This window comes from Camarhynchus parvulus, chromosome 2, assembly GCF_901933205.1.
Source record: "Camarhynchus parvulus chromosome 2, STF_HiC, whole genome shotgun sequence".
NCBI lineage: Eukaryota > Metazoa > Chordata > Aves > Passeriformes > Thraupidae > Camarhynchus > Camarhynchus parvulus.
This window is the reverse complement of record NC_044572.1, coordinates 2176797-2195411: the sequence shown is the minus strand read 5'-3', so window position 1 is coordinate 2195411 and position 18615 is coordinate 2176797. Positions and strand designations below refer to the sequence as shown.

Here is an 18615-nt window from a genome sequence, read left to right as displayed (position 1 = left end):
CCTCAGAGCTCAAATCTACCCCTCTCAGGATTCATTTACATCTTCAAATTCACCTCTCAAGGAATCTCTATCTGAAATCCTATCAGAAAAGCAGACTGGAAATCTTGCATGAACAGAAACAAATTTCTCCACCAAACCCAGCTGCATTGAAATGAATTTTCAGCCTTTATTTTTCTCTAAGAAAGATCTGTGCAATTTCCTGGGGGAGAATCTTCATGTCAGGACTCAGCAGCGGCAACCTGAGATTAAACCACAGATTTGGGTCTTATCTCCTACAGCTATCATTCTATAGAGCTGTGAGGCTCTATAAATGAATTTACAGGGGTGTTTAGGTGACCACTGCTCAATTTTAATTCTGGATTTAGGCAGAATGAAGGAGTTTGGAGTTCAGACCACGACTTAGGTTAGTAACAAGGGTAAAAAAAAAAAACTTAGTATATTCTAGAAAATTGTCTTCCTTTATTTTTAAGAGTTGAAAATCGGATGGACCGACCATGTAAGAGTCTGAATTTTTGGGCTGATTAAGTGTTTTATCTTGCTAATGTCAGATTTTTTTTTGAGAAGATAAAATCATTCTTTGAGAAGATAAAATCATTCGGCCTCGATAATACAAAAACCACTTCTATATCCTATAAAATACTAAAGCTGTGAGTCTACAATGGTTTAATGATTTTCTATTTTAGAATAAGATCGAATTTCAATCAAAAAGAAATAAAATGCCTCATTTTCAAGAATTCAAATGAAACTAGCTGAAATGTGAAAAAAAAAAAGGTCAGGAAAAAAACCAAAATTGTGAATTTTTTGTTTTCCTCGAAATTAAGGAAAACATGCAAAACATCTCTAGTTTGATACAGCTTCTTATTCTGCTGGAAAACTGGCTCAGAAGAATAAATAAACACATTTTTGACAAGATGCAAGATCTCCTAGGCTGAATCTGGCGTGCTTAGCCTAAGGGGTCTCCAACTTTTTCATGGCCTGGGGTGAGCAGAAACATCTCCTGGTGCCCTCCCCACCCATTCGCACTCCCACAACATCCCTGTGGCAACAGCTTCCCTGGGAAAGCAGCGTGATTAGGAAAGGATAAACCATAATTATTAGCTATCATTGGATGTGATTTAGCACCTGGAAATAACGGGGAGGAAATGGTGCCAGGTGCTGAGTCAGCAAACTGCAGCCTTACCAGGGAAGTGTTGCTGCCCTGACCATGAAACTGCAAGGGAAACGCTCGTGGAGGCCAATAAAAGTTCCTAAGTTGTGTTTCAGGAGCTGCAGGGCCCTGGTTGTGACCTGCTTTGGAATATCCAGCTGGTTCTGAGGTGGCTCCATGGGAAATGGAGAGGCAGGGGAAGGAGGATCTGCTCTGCTGGATCCAGAACCAGAACCAGAACCAGAACCAGAACCTCTCCTCTCTGCCTTGCTCCCCACCACTGCTCCTGGCTGGGTCGTGAGTGCTTTGTAAGCTGCTTTTCTTCTCTGGGAAGGGTGAGATGAGTCAAATTGAAACAAAAAGTGAAAGACACTTTCTGTTTCTCCAGCCAGGACCTGCTCCCAGGGCTTGAGGACAGCTCTGCATTTCCCAGGGTCTGGTGGCTTCCTGCATTTCTCTTTTGTGTTTTCACAGCAGCATACAAATATTTGGGTTGGAAAGGACCTCAAAGATCATCCAGTGCTAACCCTGCCATGGCAGGGACACCTTTCACTGTCCCAGGCTGCTCCAAGCCCCATCCAACCTGGCTTTGGGCACTTCCAGGGATCCAGGGGCAGCCACAGCTTCCATGGAAAATCTGTGCCAAGGCCTCAGCACCCTCGGAGTAAAGAGCCTCCAAACATCTCTAGAATTCACATTCTGTAGATGGCTTTGCCATCAGATTTTAGGGTCACCTCCAGCCAAAGCTCCAGAACTTCCCTGAGGTTCACCACCCCACCTTCCACCTCCTTAAAAAGCCTGCCCAAACCAAAACCGGCCCACAAGAGCTTCCTTCAAGCCCTTCCCTGGAGCATTTCCAGACTGTGACTTATCCACATCCCTCTCTTGTGGGCCCTCCTGGCAGCGGCCTCTCCAGGAGCATCTCTGTGAGCCCTGGCAGCACAGGAGGTGGGCAGGAGACAGCACCACACCCTGCAGGGCTTCATGGCTTGGGGTCAGCTTCACACACAGCCCTCAGCTGCTTCACCCATCTCATGCTGCTTTCCAAAAAATGCCACTTCTGTGCACCTCCTTTGCACAGGGAAACTCCCCACCTGCATCAGGTGGAGCTCCCCAACCCCTCTGCATCCTCCAAGATTTTGGAGCCCCCCAAAACCTGCTTTCCTCCTTTGTCCTCACTGCTCAGCCTCGAGTCAGCTGTGCCCTCATCACTCCCAGGAGCACATCATTCACCTGCACAGCAGAAATCCAGAGCCACGCCAACCCTCCTGAGCCATTCCTGGTGACTGATCCCTGCCTCTCTCTAAACCCTGTGAATCTTCTCAGATGGGCAAGTCCTCACTTTGAAGGAGATGCTCCCAGAAAGATGAGGCTGAGGAAACAAGGAGTGGGAAAGGCTGAACCATCCAGGCACAGGCTTCTCCCTGCACCAGAGCTCAGCAGGGAATGTGTTAAACAAAATCCTGCTGGGAAACTCCATGGTGCTCTTCAGCATTCCCCTGCCAAGCAAGTCCATCACAGGAAAAACCAGGCAGGGCATCTTTATCCACCCTGGCTTTCCTTTATCTCCTCGAGGATGGAGAGGAGAAAATCATTCCTGAAAATCATTCCTGTCAGGGGTTATTTGGGCAAGTCAAAAGTTTAGTGTGGTTAGGAGGATGCTTAGGGTCAGTGATAGGGCTAGTATGAACAGGATTATGTTTATTACTCTTCTCTGGATTTAATACAGATTCTAAGGATTGGAAGTCGATTGTAATTACTATACTAGAAGAGTAAGATCCTCATCAGTAGATAGAAATATAGAGGAATAATCATACGACGTCTACGAAGTCCAGCTGATGCCTCAGGTTTGAGCTTTTATATTTTCAGATTCTGTGCTGCTTTAGTGTGTGGGTCTGAGCTTCACATCAGGGCATGGTGAGCTCTGTGCACAGAGCAGGGAGACAAAACAATTCCTGCTCCAGCTGGGCACCAAGGACAAATGATCCAAATCTCAGCCCCAGAGCACAAACCCCGTGGGCTGGAGAGAGAAAAACAAGCAGGGTGGGACTGCAGGGGCTAAAGCTGGAATGGGACAATGAACTGCAAGGTGCAAATGGAGCAGAACTGATCCCAGGGAGAGACCCCGGGAGCGCTCGTGCATTTTGGGGCCATTTTGGTTCATCTTGGGTGCAGCCCTGGCTGGGCTCTGGTGCTGCCCAAGGTGCATCCATTGATTAGGATTAATAAATCCCTGCTTTATTCTTTAGCTCTGTCTATTCTCTGTTCTAGATCAGCCTTCTCAAGGCATCACACCCAGATGATCCCACAGCCCCTTCTGCCCTCAGATTCCCCTCCTCCATTCAGCACCGCCAGCTCCCAACGCATCTCCCGGGGAAGAAAAGCCACATTCACAAGCTTGGATCCCTCTTTGTCAGGAGGAAATAGAAGACACATTTTCCACTCCTTTTGGCTCTTTGGGACGTAGCAGACACATTTATGTCCTCAACCAGCCAAACCCACCCAGGGCTGGTTGGTTCTGGAGCCATCCCAAGGCAGCCCCCAGCTCATCCCCCTTCCCCCCAGCATCCGGGTGAAGGCGACCAAGGCTTTGCTGTGGCTGTTTCCCTGCTTGGCTCCCATCCATGAGTGTGTGTGTGTGTGTGTTTGTGCCTCCCGTGGCGCGCCAAGGGCCCGTTTGGGGCCGGGATTCTCCCGGGACAAAGGGATGCTAATTCAGCTCCCTCTGCTGTTCCCTTTTGTCTAGGGCCAGCTCCCACGCCTGGACTTGGCACTCTGGGGATGCGGCAGAGGGAGCTCCTTGTTGCGACCAACCTGAGCCCTCTTTGGGGAATGTACCCAGCAGGGAAAGGGGGAAGGAGGGCAAGGCGGGGGGGATGGAGATAAATCCGTAATTCCGCGCATTGTGAGCGCAGCCCCAGGCTGGAGGTTCCAGCGACTCCCGCCGCCGGGAGAGACGGCACTGGTTTTGTAGCCGCGGGCTGTCCTGGTGCTTTTCCCCTCTCCCGATCCCCTGTCTAATGGTTAAGGAGCCAGGAACAAAAAAAACCAAAATAACAAAAAAAAACAAAAAACCAAAAAAAACCCAAAAAACCCCCAACAACCAAAAAACAACAACAAAAAAAAAACCACCAAAAAAACCTCCCAACAGAAAACAAAACAAGAAAAAAAAACAAAAAACACCCAAAACAACAAAAAAAGCCAAAAAAGCAAAAAACCACAAAAACCAAACCAAACAAACAAAAAAACCCAAAATCCCCCAAACAAAAAACAAACAAAAAAAAACCCAAACAAGAAAAAACAAAAAACCAAAAAAACCCCCCCCAAAAAAACAAAAAAATAAACCACCCCTCAAAAAAAAAAAACCCCAAAACAACAAAAAAAAAAAAAAAAAAAAAAAACAGAAAAAAAAGCCAAAGAAACACCACCAAAAACCAATACAAAACAACAAAAAAGAAAAAAACCAACCAACCCCCCCAAAAACACCAAAAAAACCCCAAAACCCCTAAAATAATCCACAAAAAAAACCCCACAAAAAAATCAAAAAAACACCAAAAAACAAACAAACAAACAAAAAACAAAAACGAAAACCCAAGCCAAACCAAGAAGCCCCTGCGTGTCAGGGTTGACAGATGAGTGGGAGGTGGAGGGAGCACAGAGAGCAAACGGGATCAGCTCCTGGAATTGCTGCCATTTCCTTTTCCCCATCTCTCCTCTCAGGGTTTGCAGCCTGCGCAGGCTGTTGGCTCTTTACAGCTGTTTCCAGCTGTTTCCATGGGCTGTCTCCTCTCCAGATGCACGGGAGCCAGATCTTTATCCCAGGCTCACTTTATCACAGGGAGCTGATGAGGTCAGAGCCTCTCAGAAACCCAAAAACCCGAGGGCACTGGGGATGGAGAGGCAGACACAGCCAGGTGTGATGTTATCCACAGTCTCCTGGTGCCATCCCTGCCCAGGGCTTGTCCTTGGACACCTCAGAAGTCACCAGAGGATGAAGTGACCCCTCTGATGGTCCCACCTGGCTCCAGCAGCTAGAGGAGGAGCTCCTCCCCACCTCAGCACACTCCTGCTCCCAAAAGCTGAGGGATAACACCTTGGCACCTTCCCTCAGCGTCTCTGTTTGCTGCCCTTGCAACCTGCCACGGCTCGGGGGAAGCTGCAGATCCCCCAGGACTCTGTGGGATGCAGCCACAGCTGCTCCAGACCTCGCCAAAACTGCTTGTCCAGCGTGCTGCAGCTCCAACACGCTGCCTTGCACCGAGTTAGCCACCCAAACCCCAGGTCAGGAATGCTGAATTTGGGAATTTGGGCTGGAATGGGCTCAGCAGTGCAGTATTCCCTCATCCCATGCAGCAATCCCCACTCCAAGCTCAATTTCCACGGGCTGGAATGGGCTCAGCAGTGCAGCATCCCCTCATCCCATGCAGTATTCCCCACTCCAAGCACAATTTCCACTAAATCCAACTGGAGCTCCTGTCTGGAGTAGCCCCAGTTGGATTTAGTGGAAGCTCAATTTCCACGGGCTGGAATCTCCAAGCTCAATTTTCACGGGCTGGAATGGGCTCAGCAGTGCAGCAATCCCCACTCCAAGCTCAATTTCCACAGACTGGAATGGGCTCAGCAGTGCAGCAATTCCCACTCCAAACTCAATTTCCACGGACTGGAATGGGCTCAGCAGTGCAGCAATTCCCACTCCAAACTCAATTTCCATGGGCTGGAATGGGCTCAGCAGTGCAGCATCCCCTCACCCCATGCAATATTCCCCACTCCAAGCTCCCGTTGGGTTTAGATGTCCTGCCTCTGGATTTCTGCAGGCAAACCTCTGGATTTCTGCATCCTGCTGGCTGAGAGGAGCTTGCACAGTCACATTTTCAAGCCTGATCCTTCCAGTTTCCTTCCCCATAGTTACAGGGCAGAGTTTGTAGATCTCCGTTGTTGATACCAGGGCAGCTGCCCAAATTGCCATCAGCGGGGAGGGAGACGGGGTGGGGCTGGAAATCAGATCCTCTTGGGAAGAGTTTCATGAGAGAGAGAGGAGAGAGAGTACCTCCTACATGTAACAAACCTCCTGGATGGATCAGTATCTTGTGGCTTTCTGCTCATGCCTTACTTTATTGCAGAAGTGGAGAAGGCTGATCCAGAGCAGGGAAAAGGAGGCGGGGGGGAAGTCTCCAAACTCTGTTTGGCTCGGAGACAACTGAGATGCCAGAATGCCATCAGGAAAATAGGATGAGATCTGCTAAATGTATTAATTTTTAAATGGTTATGAGATGTTGTTATGCCTTGAATAGCAAGGGGCTGGCTGCATTCAGTGGTCCAGGAGATCCTTCCCACGTGCCATGTGGTTCCATTATTAAAATAATGGAACCCCCTCTCCAGCTGTGGCTGGATGTCAGGATTGCTTTCCAACAGGAGAAACATGAGGGGTGGGAACAATCTGCCCCCAAAATGGGCCTCCAAGAAGCACCCATGGAAGTCTGAGGCTGTAGCCCTAGGCTCCCTCTATAGTCAATGGAGAGAAATAAACATCTTGCTATGATTCATGTTATCCTGAGATAGGTGTCTGAGATAGGTCAGATGAATTGCTCCCCGGAGATGCCGACTGCTCTCCACAGACTGCAAAGGGAGCCTGGGGTGACTGCTCAGACTCTGACAGCTAACTCTGGGAGATGAGATCAGGCCCATCAGGGAGCCCAGGCAGCGATGCTGTTATGACACAGCAAGAAAAAAAAATATGGAGGAGACTTGTGACTCCAAGGGATGATAACTGAAATTTAAAAGTCTGGTTCCATTCTCGCCTGATCTGGGGAAAAACTCGCATGGATTTCACCAGGCATGAGATGAGCTTCCTCATCCACAATGGTGAAGAGTCAACCCTTGAACACAGCTTTGTTTGGGCTTTCTTGAGAGAAAGAACGCATGGGGCTTATCCCCAGAAGGACTCTAGACCAAAATAAACCAAACTTCACAAATGAGCCGAGCCCAAAGTCAGCCTGGCAGCAAAGGTGACAGTGCCCAGCATTCCACAGGAAACTGGACGTGATTTGAATCCCACCTCTCTCAGGAGCTAGACAGATGCCTTCTCTGCCCTTCATGCAGTCCCTGGGAGCACGAGTCTTCTCATCCAGAGCCGGTCTCCCTGGATTCCCTCAGTGATTGATGGAGAGACGTAGAAACGTCAGGGTGTGAATAATTTAATCCAAACTGTCTGGAATACCTCAGATGAATCATGCCCTGGAGGACCCCAGCAACAACTGGAACTACCTCGACCTGTCTCGCTGTCTGGCGTCAAGGACCCAAAGTTTTGCTGACCTGCAGGCCCCAGTTTTAACTTTTTAGGAAGTCTAAGTAGCAAAGAAAATAGTCAGTGCTAGAAGAGAATACAAAGGGGCTGGTTGTCAACACCAGAGCAGTGGAGGAGATTTGTAAAGAGGAGGCTGTCTATCTCTTGGTGATATGTCAAGGCAAAATGTCCTTTGGGAAGAGATGTTGCAGTCAAATTCAGATTTTGGTTTCGTTCCAGAAGTCTCGAGGGGAAATTCTCCAGTCTGGATCACGCAAGAAGCCTGCCTGGATAATGACAGTCACGTCAGGCCACGAGCAGGCATTGTGTGCTCTGCTGTGGGAAGGAATGAGGCCCTGGAGATCCAGGGATTCCAGATCCTGTTAGGATGCTGCCCCTCTCCACTGCCAGGGGACCTTCAAAGGGGTTATTTGGTGTCACTTCCTGAAGGACACTGTAGGACAGTGTCATCTGCAGGAACGTGGTGAGGGAAGACAATAGGGAACGTCCGGGCTTTGTGGTCATTCTGGGTAGGTAACAGGGAGATCCCATCCCATCCCACCTTGATTTGAGATGGAAGTTCTGGAAGGCAAGACGACCCCCAGTTTAATAGCAAAGCAATGCAGTGGTCTGAAATACTTCATATTTCATCCCATGCTCAGCCTGGTGGATGCGCAAACAGAAACTGCACCAGAAAGGAGACTCATGAGAAAAGGAGACTCAGGGCTGCCCCCATCACTCTGTGCAGCTCCTGAAAGGTGCCTGTGCCCAGCTGGGGCTGGGCTCTTTCTCCAGCAGCACTGACACAGCCAGAGCACACAGCCTCAAGCTGCACCAAGGGAAATACAGGTTGGATAGCAGGAAAAAGTTTTTCACAGAAAGAGTGATAAAGTTCTGGAATGGCTGCCCGGGGAGGTGGTGCAGTCCCCATCCCTGGGTGTGTTTAACAAAGCCTGGATGTGGCACTGGGTGCCAGGGTTGAGTTGAGCTGTTGGGGCTGGGTTGGACTGGATGACCTTGAAGGTCTCTTCCAACCTGGTGATTCTGGGAATTCTGTGAATTCCATGAGTTCCATGAACTCCGTGAATTCCGTGCATTCCGTGAATTCAGTGAAAGGACAGGGCTTTGCTGGCCACAGACAGGATTAACCCCGGGGGACACGAGCAGAGGGTCACTCCACCGCTGCTGTGACTCTCGACATTTGCCTCGGAGCAGGCTCAGCAGCCAACCATCATTTCCGGAATGAATTTACGCCCCTGGGCCTTGGTCACCCATCGGGTTCTCGTTTGTCCGCTGGGGAATTTGCTGCACATCCTCCCAGGGCTCATCCCATGGGTGCAGAGCCACGGGACACCCCTGCCCTGGCTCCTTCCCACCTCCCTGTGCACACAGAAAGGGCAGGAGTGGCTTCCCAAGGCTGCACACGAGTGTTAAAGTCTAATAAACAAGCCCTGCCGGCCGGGGCTGAAAGAACCCGAGCCCTCTCCAACAAAGCATTTAATCCAGTTTGGCGTAACCTTTGACATTATTAGGGATCTCAGTGACCCTAATCCAATCAGATTGATTAACTAAAGAGGAGACCCCATCAGCAGACCCCCCTGTGGCCTCTGCTATTTAGCCCTGACCAAACAGTGGGAGAGACGTGCCGTATTTACACCACAATGGGTCGGCGCTGAGAACCTGTTTCATTACAGAGAGACTTAAACTCCCATTACTCCATCAATGTATCATTCTTCAATAGTTCATTAAAAGCTGCTCCTCCACAATAACTATTAACCATTTCTCAGCCCAGCTGGCAGGTTTAAAGCCCTGGCCAGTCTTTAGCAGAAGGAGGTGGGAGTGAGTGAAAGAAATAAGATAGACAAGGGCTCCCTTTTTAAATTTAAACGAACAGTGGGCTTAAATAGTTGGAGGTAATTTACTTTTATTGAATGGCGGGGGGAGGAGAGAGAGGAAACTTTTATTTTGACTTAATTATGTGCCAAAGTCCTTTAAAGAGACAGGGCCATGATAAGCTTTAATTGTATTACTTCTCTTGAGATTGGTTCATATTTCTACCCAGAGGAGTTTCAAAGAGAGCTCACGCGGCACCGAGAGACTCTAAACTCACAGCTTAAGCATGAACAGCCTCTTCAGGCCACAAAAGCTAAAATAAAGGCAAAAGGCACAATTCCCAATGCAAGGCACTTTGGCTGGAGATGGAAAATGCCTGCCAGGCTGCACTGCTCACTTTCTGCTGTCAGTGATGGGGTGTGCTTCTCCTACATCCCCCAGAGTTTTATCCTGCCTCTTTTTAGAGGCAACTCAAAAATCTCCCCTTCTCCTTGGTGAACTGAAAGATGCAATAACTGCATTAAAAACTGCCAGGCCTCTCAGGCAAGGGGCTGAGCATGAGCTGTGGCTCAGGTGGTCACTTCAGGTCATGTGGCCATTGCCATGTTCTTCTTCACTTCATAAAATACAGGTGGAGAAAAAAATAACAGTATTTTTCCTTTCAATATTAAAGTATTTTTCCTTTCGATTATTTTGTTGCAAAAAGTCAAGTGGGAGGTTCTTTCTACTGTCCAGCAGTTGAGATTTGAGCTTCTGGCAGACCAGAAATGAGTTGTAACGTCTTTATATTAGAAATTATAAGCAGATTAAGTTCAGGTAGAGAGAAGGAGATCAGACTCAATTATTTCCCCATACAGGAAAACAGGAATCCTGTTTTTTGCATTCCAAGTAGTCCAAACTGACCAAAACTCCCATTTCCTGGGGATCTGCAAGGAATACCCAACAGTGGCACCTGTCTGAATGCTTCTCCATGAAGCTGCACTCCTGCCCATACACTCCCAAGGCCACAGAGGAGGAGAAAAACCCCATCCCACAGCCCTGACCCTAAAGCTCATCTCATTACACCCCTGCCATGGGCAGGGACACATCCCACAGGCAGGGACACCTTCCACCTTCCCAGGCTGCTCCAAGCCCATCCAACCTGGCCTTGGACACTGCCAGGGATAGAAAGTCCACATCTCTCTGGATAATTGAATAAATAGGGTGGGATGGGGGAATTCTGCTCTTCCTCTGCCCTGGGTGACATACAAAGAGCAAGAGAGATTTAGGGTCAAGTGTGTCCTTCAACAGCAGCAGGTCAGGATCCCCTGCACAGCACCATTCCCTGGTAGCTGAGCTCATCAGTGCCATTCCTGTTTAATGTGTGATTCACCCCAAAATCCCAGAATTGTTAGGGTTCCAGGGACCTCTGGCGATTAGGCCTGGCTAAAAGAAAATTGTACATAAATATAGACTTAGCTAAAACATGTGGGATCTTTCTCCATAAAAAGGCAGATGGGGGAAAAGAGTCTGGTTTTAGAGGAGATATCAGAACATGGCTCTTAACGGGACCAGAGTCTGGTGACAGTTTGGCACTGCTGAATCACAGCTCAAGCCCAGTCCTGAATGAGCAATGAGCTCCCACAGCAGCAAGGGCAGCCCAGACAGTGAGACTTGGGCCTGGAAAGGATTTCCTGGAGGCATTAAAGTTGATCCTTTTTAGTGAAAGGAGTGCAGATAGTGTGTGAGGCAAAGGGGAGATGCTGTAGGAGCTGCTGAGGGAGGATGGGGTTCCCCACTGACTCCCAGGAGAGCTGCACTCAGATCCTGGGCGCCTTAAAATCCAAGCTGCAAAACAGATTTTTGCTTCCTTGCTTTCTCTCTCTCCTTTTCCCCTTCTCTCTTTCAGGGTAGGAGCTCAAGTATGTTCCTACCCTGGGGGATCTGCCGCACAAGAATGCGACTGAGATGGTTTTTTCCCCCTTCCCCTCCTGCTGTAGGTGAAGCAAAACTGAAGGGTGGTTTGATTCTCCCTCAAGGAACAACATTCTTCAGTTATGAAATCGTCCCAGTCTCCTCTCCCTCCCTGAGCCCGGCTACCGAGAGCCGCCAGCGTGGGGCAGGGACGGACCCTCGGTGCCGGCCCCGCTGGGAGATAGTTGGGAATTTGGGAGATGGTGGGATTGGGGTTCCTCTGGTCAGCAGGGAGGTGAGGAGCAGTTTATCCACGGGGATAATGTGGGGTGTAAAATCCCAGAGTGTCTGGGAGAACATTGGCCAGGGCGGTCGTGGACTCCCCATCCCTGGAAGTCCTCAAGGCTGAGCTGGAGCAACACGGTCTAGGGGAAGGAAATGCCCAAATCTGTTCTGATTTGGGGGGAAAAACTAAAAAAAAAAAAAAACACATGGGAAGCACTGAACACACCCCAAGGTGGGTAAAGATCAATTACATACACCAGATTCCCTGAAAATATTCGAGATGTTCCCTTCTCTTTTATATGAGAGAAGGAGGGAGGGAAGGAAAGGAAGGAAAGGAAGGAAAGGAAGGAAAGGAAGGAAGGAAAGGAAGGAAAGGAAGGAAGGAAGGGCCCTTTTCTGTCAAAGGGAAAGGCAAAACTTAGCCCAGACTTAGTGAGACCAGCAGGACCAGGCTGGGTTTTAAAAGACACCCAACAAGTTCAAAGAGGGATAAAGGAGTTCTCACAGGCTCCTACCAACCTAAAAGGGAAAAGACCAGATACTTAAGCTTAGCTTAGGGCTTATATCTCACAAAATTCAACAACCTAGGGCAAAAAAATTCTGAGAGTTCCCACTTCTATCAAGGGGTGCAGAAACAGTTGCCTGAATTTGCACGCTGTCCTAATTTACTGTGTTCACAACCAAGGAAAGCAGAAGTATTAATTGATGGTGATTTCCCCAGGCCTTTGATCTTCATTGCATTTCATAATAGTATAAAAACTGATGTTATCTGCTAAGTCCAGTCCCTAGGAACCATCCCCAACAGCCCATCATTTCCCCTCTGCCATCATCTAAAGAGCTGAAATCACAGCACAGGGTCAGGAAAGGAGCCAGGTCCTGCTTGAGCACCGCAAACACAGTAACGCTCTGTGCTCATTCCCAGGGTGCAGGATCATGGGATAACTCATGCTGAAAGGGTCTCAGGGAGGTCTCCAGTCCAACCTCCCGCTCCCAGCTGGAACTGAGATAACCCCACTCCTTTATCCAGCTCAGGTTCTATGTCCATACAGGACATTTTACAGGATTTTTTCAGAAGGGAACGAGCTCACAGGAGGTTTCTCAAGACCTCTGCTGCCAATTCCACCACAGATGTCCCCAAACCCGTAGCTCCATGTCACAGACAACTTTTATGAAAAAACCTTTCCTTAGGATTTTTTCTTCTGAGAAGCTGAGAGACCTCAGGAACAAAATGTAAACATTGATTATCTGCTGCTGTGGAATGCAACAGGTGGATCTGTGATTGGCCCATGTTGGTTGTTTCTAATTAATGGCCAATCACAGTCAGCTGGCTCGGACTCTCTGTCCGAGACAGAAGCTTTTGTTATCGTTCCATTCTCTTCTATTCTTAGCTAGCCTTCTGATGAAACCTTTTCTTCTATTCTTTTGGTATAGTTTTAATGTAATATATATCATAAAATAATAAATCAAGCCTTCTAAAACATGGAGTCAGATCCTCGTCTCTTCCCTCATCCAAGAACCCCTGTGAACACCGCCACAGCTCCTCACTCACCTTTATCCAGCACGGGCCCAAAGATGGCCAAGCTGTCGTTGACAGTGGTGCAGTTCCACCTTCTCCCTCGGAACTGGTGCTGGCATTCCTGGATGCCAATCTTCACCCCTTCTGCCACGCTGGGCATGATCTCCACGTAGTTGCGGCAGAAGCGCAGCTGCTTGGGCACCAGCCCCGGGATGCTCCCACACAGGATGGGCTGAGTCCCCAGGGAGGAGTACTGGTGACCAATGGCCAGGGACCTGGGCAAGAAAAACAGGGAAAAGAGATCTGTGAGGCTGGGGTTCACCCTTGTGCTTGGCTCAGAAGAATGGGAACAGGAAATCAACGTCTTTAGTTCCTCTGGGTTCCTCCTCACCAGAAAACACCATTTTCATTGTTATCCGTCACCAAAACATCTCCTGAAGTTCCCTACAGGCCCAGCAAGGCAAAAAAATCTACTTTAAAATATCTTCCTTTCATTTATCCTCCCAAACATCCTCCCTTCATTTATCCTCCCAAACATCCTCCCAAAGCCTTAATTCATCGTTCTGCTGTGAAATATTTCTTCCCTTCCCTTCCCCTTTCCCCTGCTTACCCTTCCCTTTTCCCTTTTCCCCTTTTCCCTTCCTTTCCCTTTTCCCTTTCCTCTTTTCCCTTTTTCCTCTTTTTTCCCCCTTTTCCCTTCCTTTCCCTTTTCCCTTTCCTCCTTTCCCTTTTCCCCTTTTCCCTTCCTTTCCCTTTTCCCTTTCCTCTTTTCCCTTTTCCCCTTTTCCCTTCTTTCCCTTTTCCCTTTCCTCCTTTCCCTTTTTCCCCCTTTTCCCTTCCTTTCCCTTTTCCCTTTCCTCTCTTTTCCCCTTTTCCCCTTTTCCCTTCCTTTCCCTTTTCCCTTTCCTCTTTTCCCTTTTCCCCTTTTCCCTTCCTTTCCCTTTTCCCTTATTTTCCATTTTCCATTTACCCTTTTCCCTTTTCCCCTTTTCTCTTTTCCCCTTTCCCCTTTTCCCTTCCTTTCCCTTTCCCCTTTTCCCTTATTTTCCATTTTCCATTTTCCCTTTCCCCTTTTCCCTTATTTTCCATTTTCCATTTTCCCTTTTCCCTTTCCCACCAGGGGGTCAAACATGCATTTCTTTCTCTGATACACAAGCACACCTCCACAAGACGTTTCATAGGAAATTTTGGCAGCTGAGTCAAAAGCACTTTCGGAGCTACCCAAAGGAATAACTCCAGCAGCTGAAACCACCGAGCTCTGAGTCTTTGGAAAGGCAGCACCAAGAATTTGGGAAGGGGAACAGCATCATTCTGTGGGGCTTTAGTTAAAGTGAGGGGAGTGAAATTAAAGCCAAACCAAACCAACAACCCAAAACCAATCCCAATTAAACTTGAGTGCAAACTCTGTGCTCAGCCCAGTGGAAGTCTTGAAAGGAGTGTCCATGAACCTTTATGTTGGTGAAGCCTTGGAGACAAACAAGTCAGCTCTGCAGGGAGATCAGCAGATATGCAGCTAATTACATAGATTTTTAAAGTGTTTTTTACTGGTGCTTCTAATAATAACCTTGATTACTAAAACTGAAGGGATTTTTAGAGCATAATTTCCTTTTCTTCTAATTAAATCTCTTGATTGTCTTTTCTGCCCTGAATTAATGACAAAGAGGAACCTGCCTGGGCAGTGTGTATTTCTGTTTACATTCATTTTTTTGCTGTGTGGTTTTCATTTGGGAACAGCATGGTGTGTTTAAATTATCAACAGGGCTGCCAGGGAATTAAAGCCTTCACTCTCTTTTGCTCTGACTTAAAAAATAACACAAGAATTTTATTGTTGCCAAAGTCCAGAAGAAAATTAGCTTGACTTTAGCAGTTCTCTAGGCTAGGATAAAAATTATTTTAAAATTGCTTTGTTTTAAAGAGAAGGGTCCTTGCAGCCAATTAACTCCTCTCCTGGAGGGGACCTGGTCAAGAGGGGACAGAAGGGAGAAGAAGGTGACATTCACATGGTCAGGAGCCACATCTCAAGGGCTTTGCCAACCCCAGATTAATCCTTACAAATCCATCCTTTCCAGACAAATAAGGACATCCATTTCTGGATCCCAAATGACTCCAGCTAGGAGTCTAGAACCTGGATAATCAGCTCAGCCAAGAATGTGCCCTCCACTAAATGAACTTCAGATGGACAAGGTGTGTGGAAAACCAAAGGATTTCCAGCTGGTTTCCTGAACTTAGATGCCTCTTTCCACCTCTGCTGGACTTCTGGGAGATGATTAATCTCAATATTAGAGGAAAATTCATCCTACCCTAGGGAGGGAGGCTGAGACACACAGCATGAACTGCCCTCCAGAAGTGCCCCTTCTTTCCATCGCATTAAAAGGGAGAAGGAGCTCAAAATTGTGTCCGTGTCACCCACCCTCCAATGCTCGCTGGGGTGTCTCCAGCTGACCCCAGGCTGCTTTTGCAATCAGGGAGCAGCAGACATTTCCATGCCCCTGCCCAGCTGAGGGGTGTGCTTGGGGCTGGGGTGAATCATGGCCTTGCCCCCAGTGGCTGTGCTGGCCAGACTCAAACCCCCCCGGGTGGCTGGGGCATGTCTGCACCCTGGGAGCCTCCAGGTGAATCACACCATGATCCCCGACAACCAGCATGGGATAAGTTCCTTGAAACTGTCCCACCCTGGAAAGTTCAGCCCTGGGTTGAAGGACAAGCAGAGACCTCAGCTGGAGGAAGGAGATGAGTTCCCGCAGGCACCTGCAGGAACCCACAGGAGAAAGCTGAGCAAAGGACCCATTAAACTCATTTTCCTTATCTCACTGGCTAGATACGGGGTTTTCTGAGCTTTAGATTAATTCAGGGTACACAGCTGGCAGAAAACCATCTGTGAAATGGAGCCCATGCCAAGTGTACGTTTTGTTTCGCTGTTAAACATTCTACAAAGCACAGGACCAAAATTTCTGGACTAAAGACACCTTCTAAAACATTTTTCAGGCTTCAGAGGACTTGTTGAGTTGCCTCTGTCTCCTTGTTGAGTTTTAATTTTAATCCTTTGAACTCCCACGAAACTAGGATTTAGGAGGGATTCCCAGCTTTAGGATTGGGAGCTAAGTGGTCCTGTCTCTGTGAACCATCTGAAGCGATGCCTTCATTGAAATCTCCAGGGAAAAACATTAGTTTACTTGTTCCTACTCATCCTCCAGCCATCGACTACAGAGAATCCAAAATGTGGCTGTTTTCTGGTGTCTGAAGTTAACTTTGTGGGAACGTCTGTAGAGTTTGTTTCCACATCACCTGCAGCCACCAACATCCTTCCCAAAGCTTTCCAAAGTCCCTTACCCAGCTCCCAACAAAGAGAAAGCATCCATGAGTTACCATCAACCTGTTGCAGGTTGTGAAGCCCGAAGTATTTTTTTGAGCTGTATCAGTAGGACCCTGGTGAAGTTTAGGATTCCAACCTCATAAACTTTAATCATATGAACAGCCAAACTCAAGACTGTCTCTGGGTTGGTTTTTCTTGGTGGTTACTACAGTGGTAAAATGAAAATACCAGCCATAGGAAGACGAGTTTGTAGGCTGGTGCCCTCAACTATTCGTTTCCGTTGCTGGAAAGATTATCTAAGATTAAAAAAAAAACCCAAAAACATATAGAAATACCACTAATTGCTTTTCCACACTGCTCCATGCTCAGTACAGCAGGGAAACAGTCACACCTGACTTTGATCTGAGTTACAGTCTGGAAAGTTTAATCTGCAAAAGACAATCTCCAGCGAGAGCCTTGTTCTCAAGGCGTCATCAGGCCCCGAGACGGGGCAACACAAATTTGGTGTTTCATGGGGCACTGTGGAGTCACTTGACTCTCAGCTGGAGAAGCAGGGTGGAATCTCAGAACATCTCCCCATCAGCAGTGGTTCTGCTGTTGAGCAGAGCTGAGCACCTTCCTCCTCCTCCTCCTCTCCTCCTCCTCCACCTCCTGCTCGTCCTGCTCCTGCTCCTGGCTCACTTGCAGCTCCTGGAGCGTGATAACATCTCTCTGAGCACCCTCTTTTGGTTTCTACTTCACTTCCAGCTGTAAACACTTTCTCTCTCTCTAAAGTCAATTTATCTTTAGGAGAACCCAGTTCTTTCAGCTCCCTGTCATTATTATTGATCATCAGGTGGGAACCTCATGAACCTTCCAACCTTCTCCTCCACCCAGAAAAAACCCAACAACAACCCAACAACCAAACCTTTAGAAAACATTGGGAAAGTCTGTAAAGATCAGAATCTCATTTCAGTGTTGCTCAACTCTCTCGTGGCTCCCATCATTCATTTTTTTTCTCTCACTGTTTCCAATGATCAGACCTGGCGTTTGCATTTTTCCACGCTCCTAAACAATCTCCTTCATGTGGGCAATTTTGAGAATGTGGTGTCGAGAAATGGGCTGAGCGTCATCTACTGTGGTCTAACCTTCAAATTCCCCGAGCACCAGCACTTCCTGGACGCACTGACCCCAACCTCTCCCTATCCATGCAGAATTCCTGGAGCTCTCAATTTTACAAACACACTCATGAACAGAACAGGGTCTGCTCAAGTCTGAACCACGGGAAAGGGTCAAAAAGTTGTTCCTTTCAAACCAACCAGGCTTTCCTTCCCACTAGCACAGGAGGAGCCATGAAAACACTGCTCTGTATGTCCACAGCCAAAGTTCTTCGCTTATCTCTAAGCCTTGCATGCCCTGAAGTGTTTAATTCAACCTCCAGTGAGCATTTTTCTTTGCCAACACACCTCGAGAGCTCTTCATTTCCCTTATCTCAATCTATCTGCTCCTTCAGCAGAACCGTTGTAAATAAGTACCTGGCCACCTTCTTAATAAATTACATGGGCCCTCCCTCTTGGAATGGACACCCCAGCCAGGTTACGAGGGAAAAATATGCAGGAAATACCTGCAACAGAGGTTTTTTTTTTTTTCCAGAAAAATAGAGGGTTTCAGCTCTGCATGACCTCACTGTACAGCACCACTCTGCTGACTTTTCAAGGTCACCACCTTCTCAGCGTGTCAAAAGTCCTTGACACATCAGGAGCAGTGTGTGGAGACTCCTACAGCTGCTTGCTTCTCCCTGAATTCTCTCATTCCTGAGCTTTGTTTTGCTATTTATCCTGGAGAGGCTTTTTGAGAGCTTCCTCCAGGGATGTCCTTCCAGGTGCCCTGACACTGGGAAAATAACTTCATCTATTAATGCTGAACAGCAAGGGCGCAACTTGCCAAATTACCCCAGAGAAGACCCTGAGGGCACTTAAATCCCACCAAATATTACAAACTGAGCACCAGGAGTGGCTTTGCTCCTCTTGTCCAGCTAGTCCTGGTGAAGAAGTCAAATCAAAGGATGTCCATCTGCTCATAGCAGAGGGGATTTATGTTCTCTTGTAGATGCCTTCAGTGCTTCTCCCTTTTCAGGGAGCCCCCTAACAGCAAGATGCCTCCTCCAAATCTTTCCTATAATCCATCCAGGTTTCCAGCGGTTCAGCTCAGCCCCCGTTCCTTTCTAACTCATTTTGGCTGCCTCTCCGTTGTGCCACACATCCCTTAGAAGAATCTCAGCCACGTGATGAAAGAGGGGACAAATTGCGAAAAGTGGTTTCTCTAGAAAGATGCATTTTCACAACACATCTGTGGTATAATGATCC

General features: G+C 47.9%; 1 protein-coding gene across 1 annotated transcript in view; it reads right to left on the bottom strand.

The window, feature by feature from the left end:
- The window catches only part of WNT3A (Wnt family member 3A), a 100702-nt gene that overhangs the window by 31235 nt on the left and 50852 nt on the right, over window positions 1-18615 (bottom strand). Inside the window, exon 2 of the mRNA XM_030943479.1 lies at window positions 12991-13232. Within this exon, the coding sequence (XP_030799339.1) occupies window positions 12991-13232 (242 nt within the window). The remainder of the gene's footprint in view (window positions 1-12990; window positions 13233-18615) is intronic.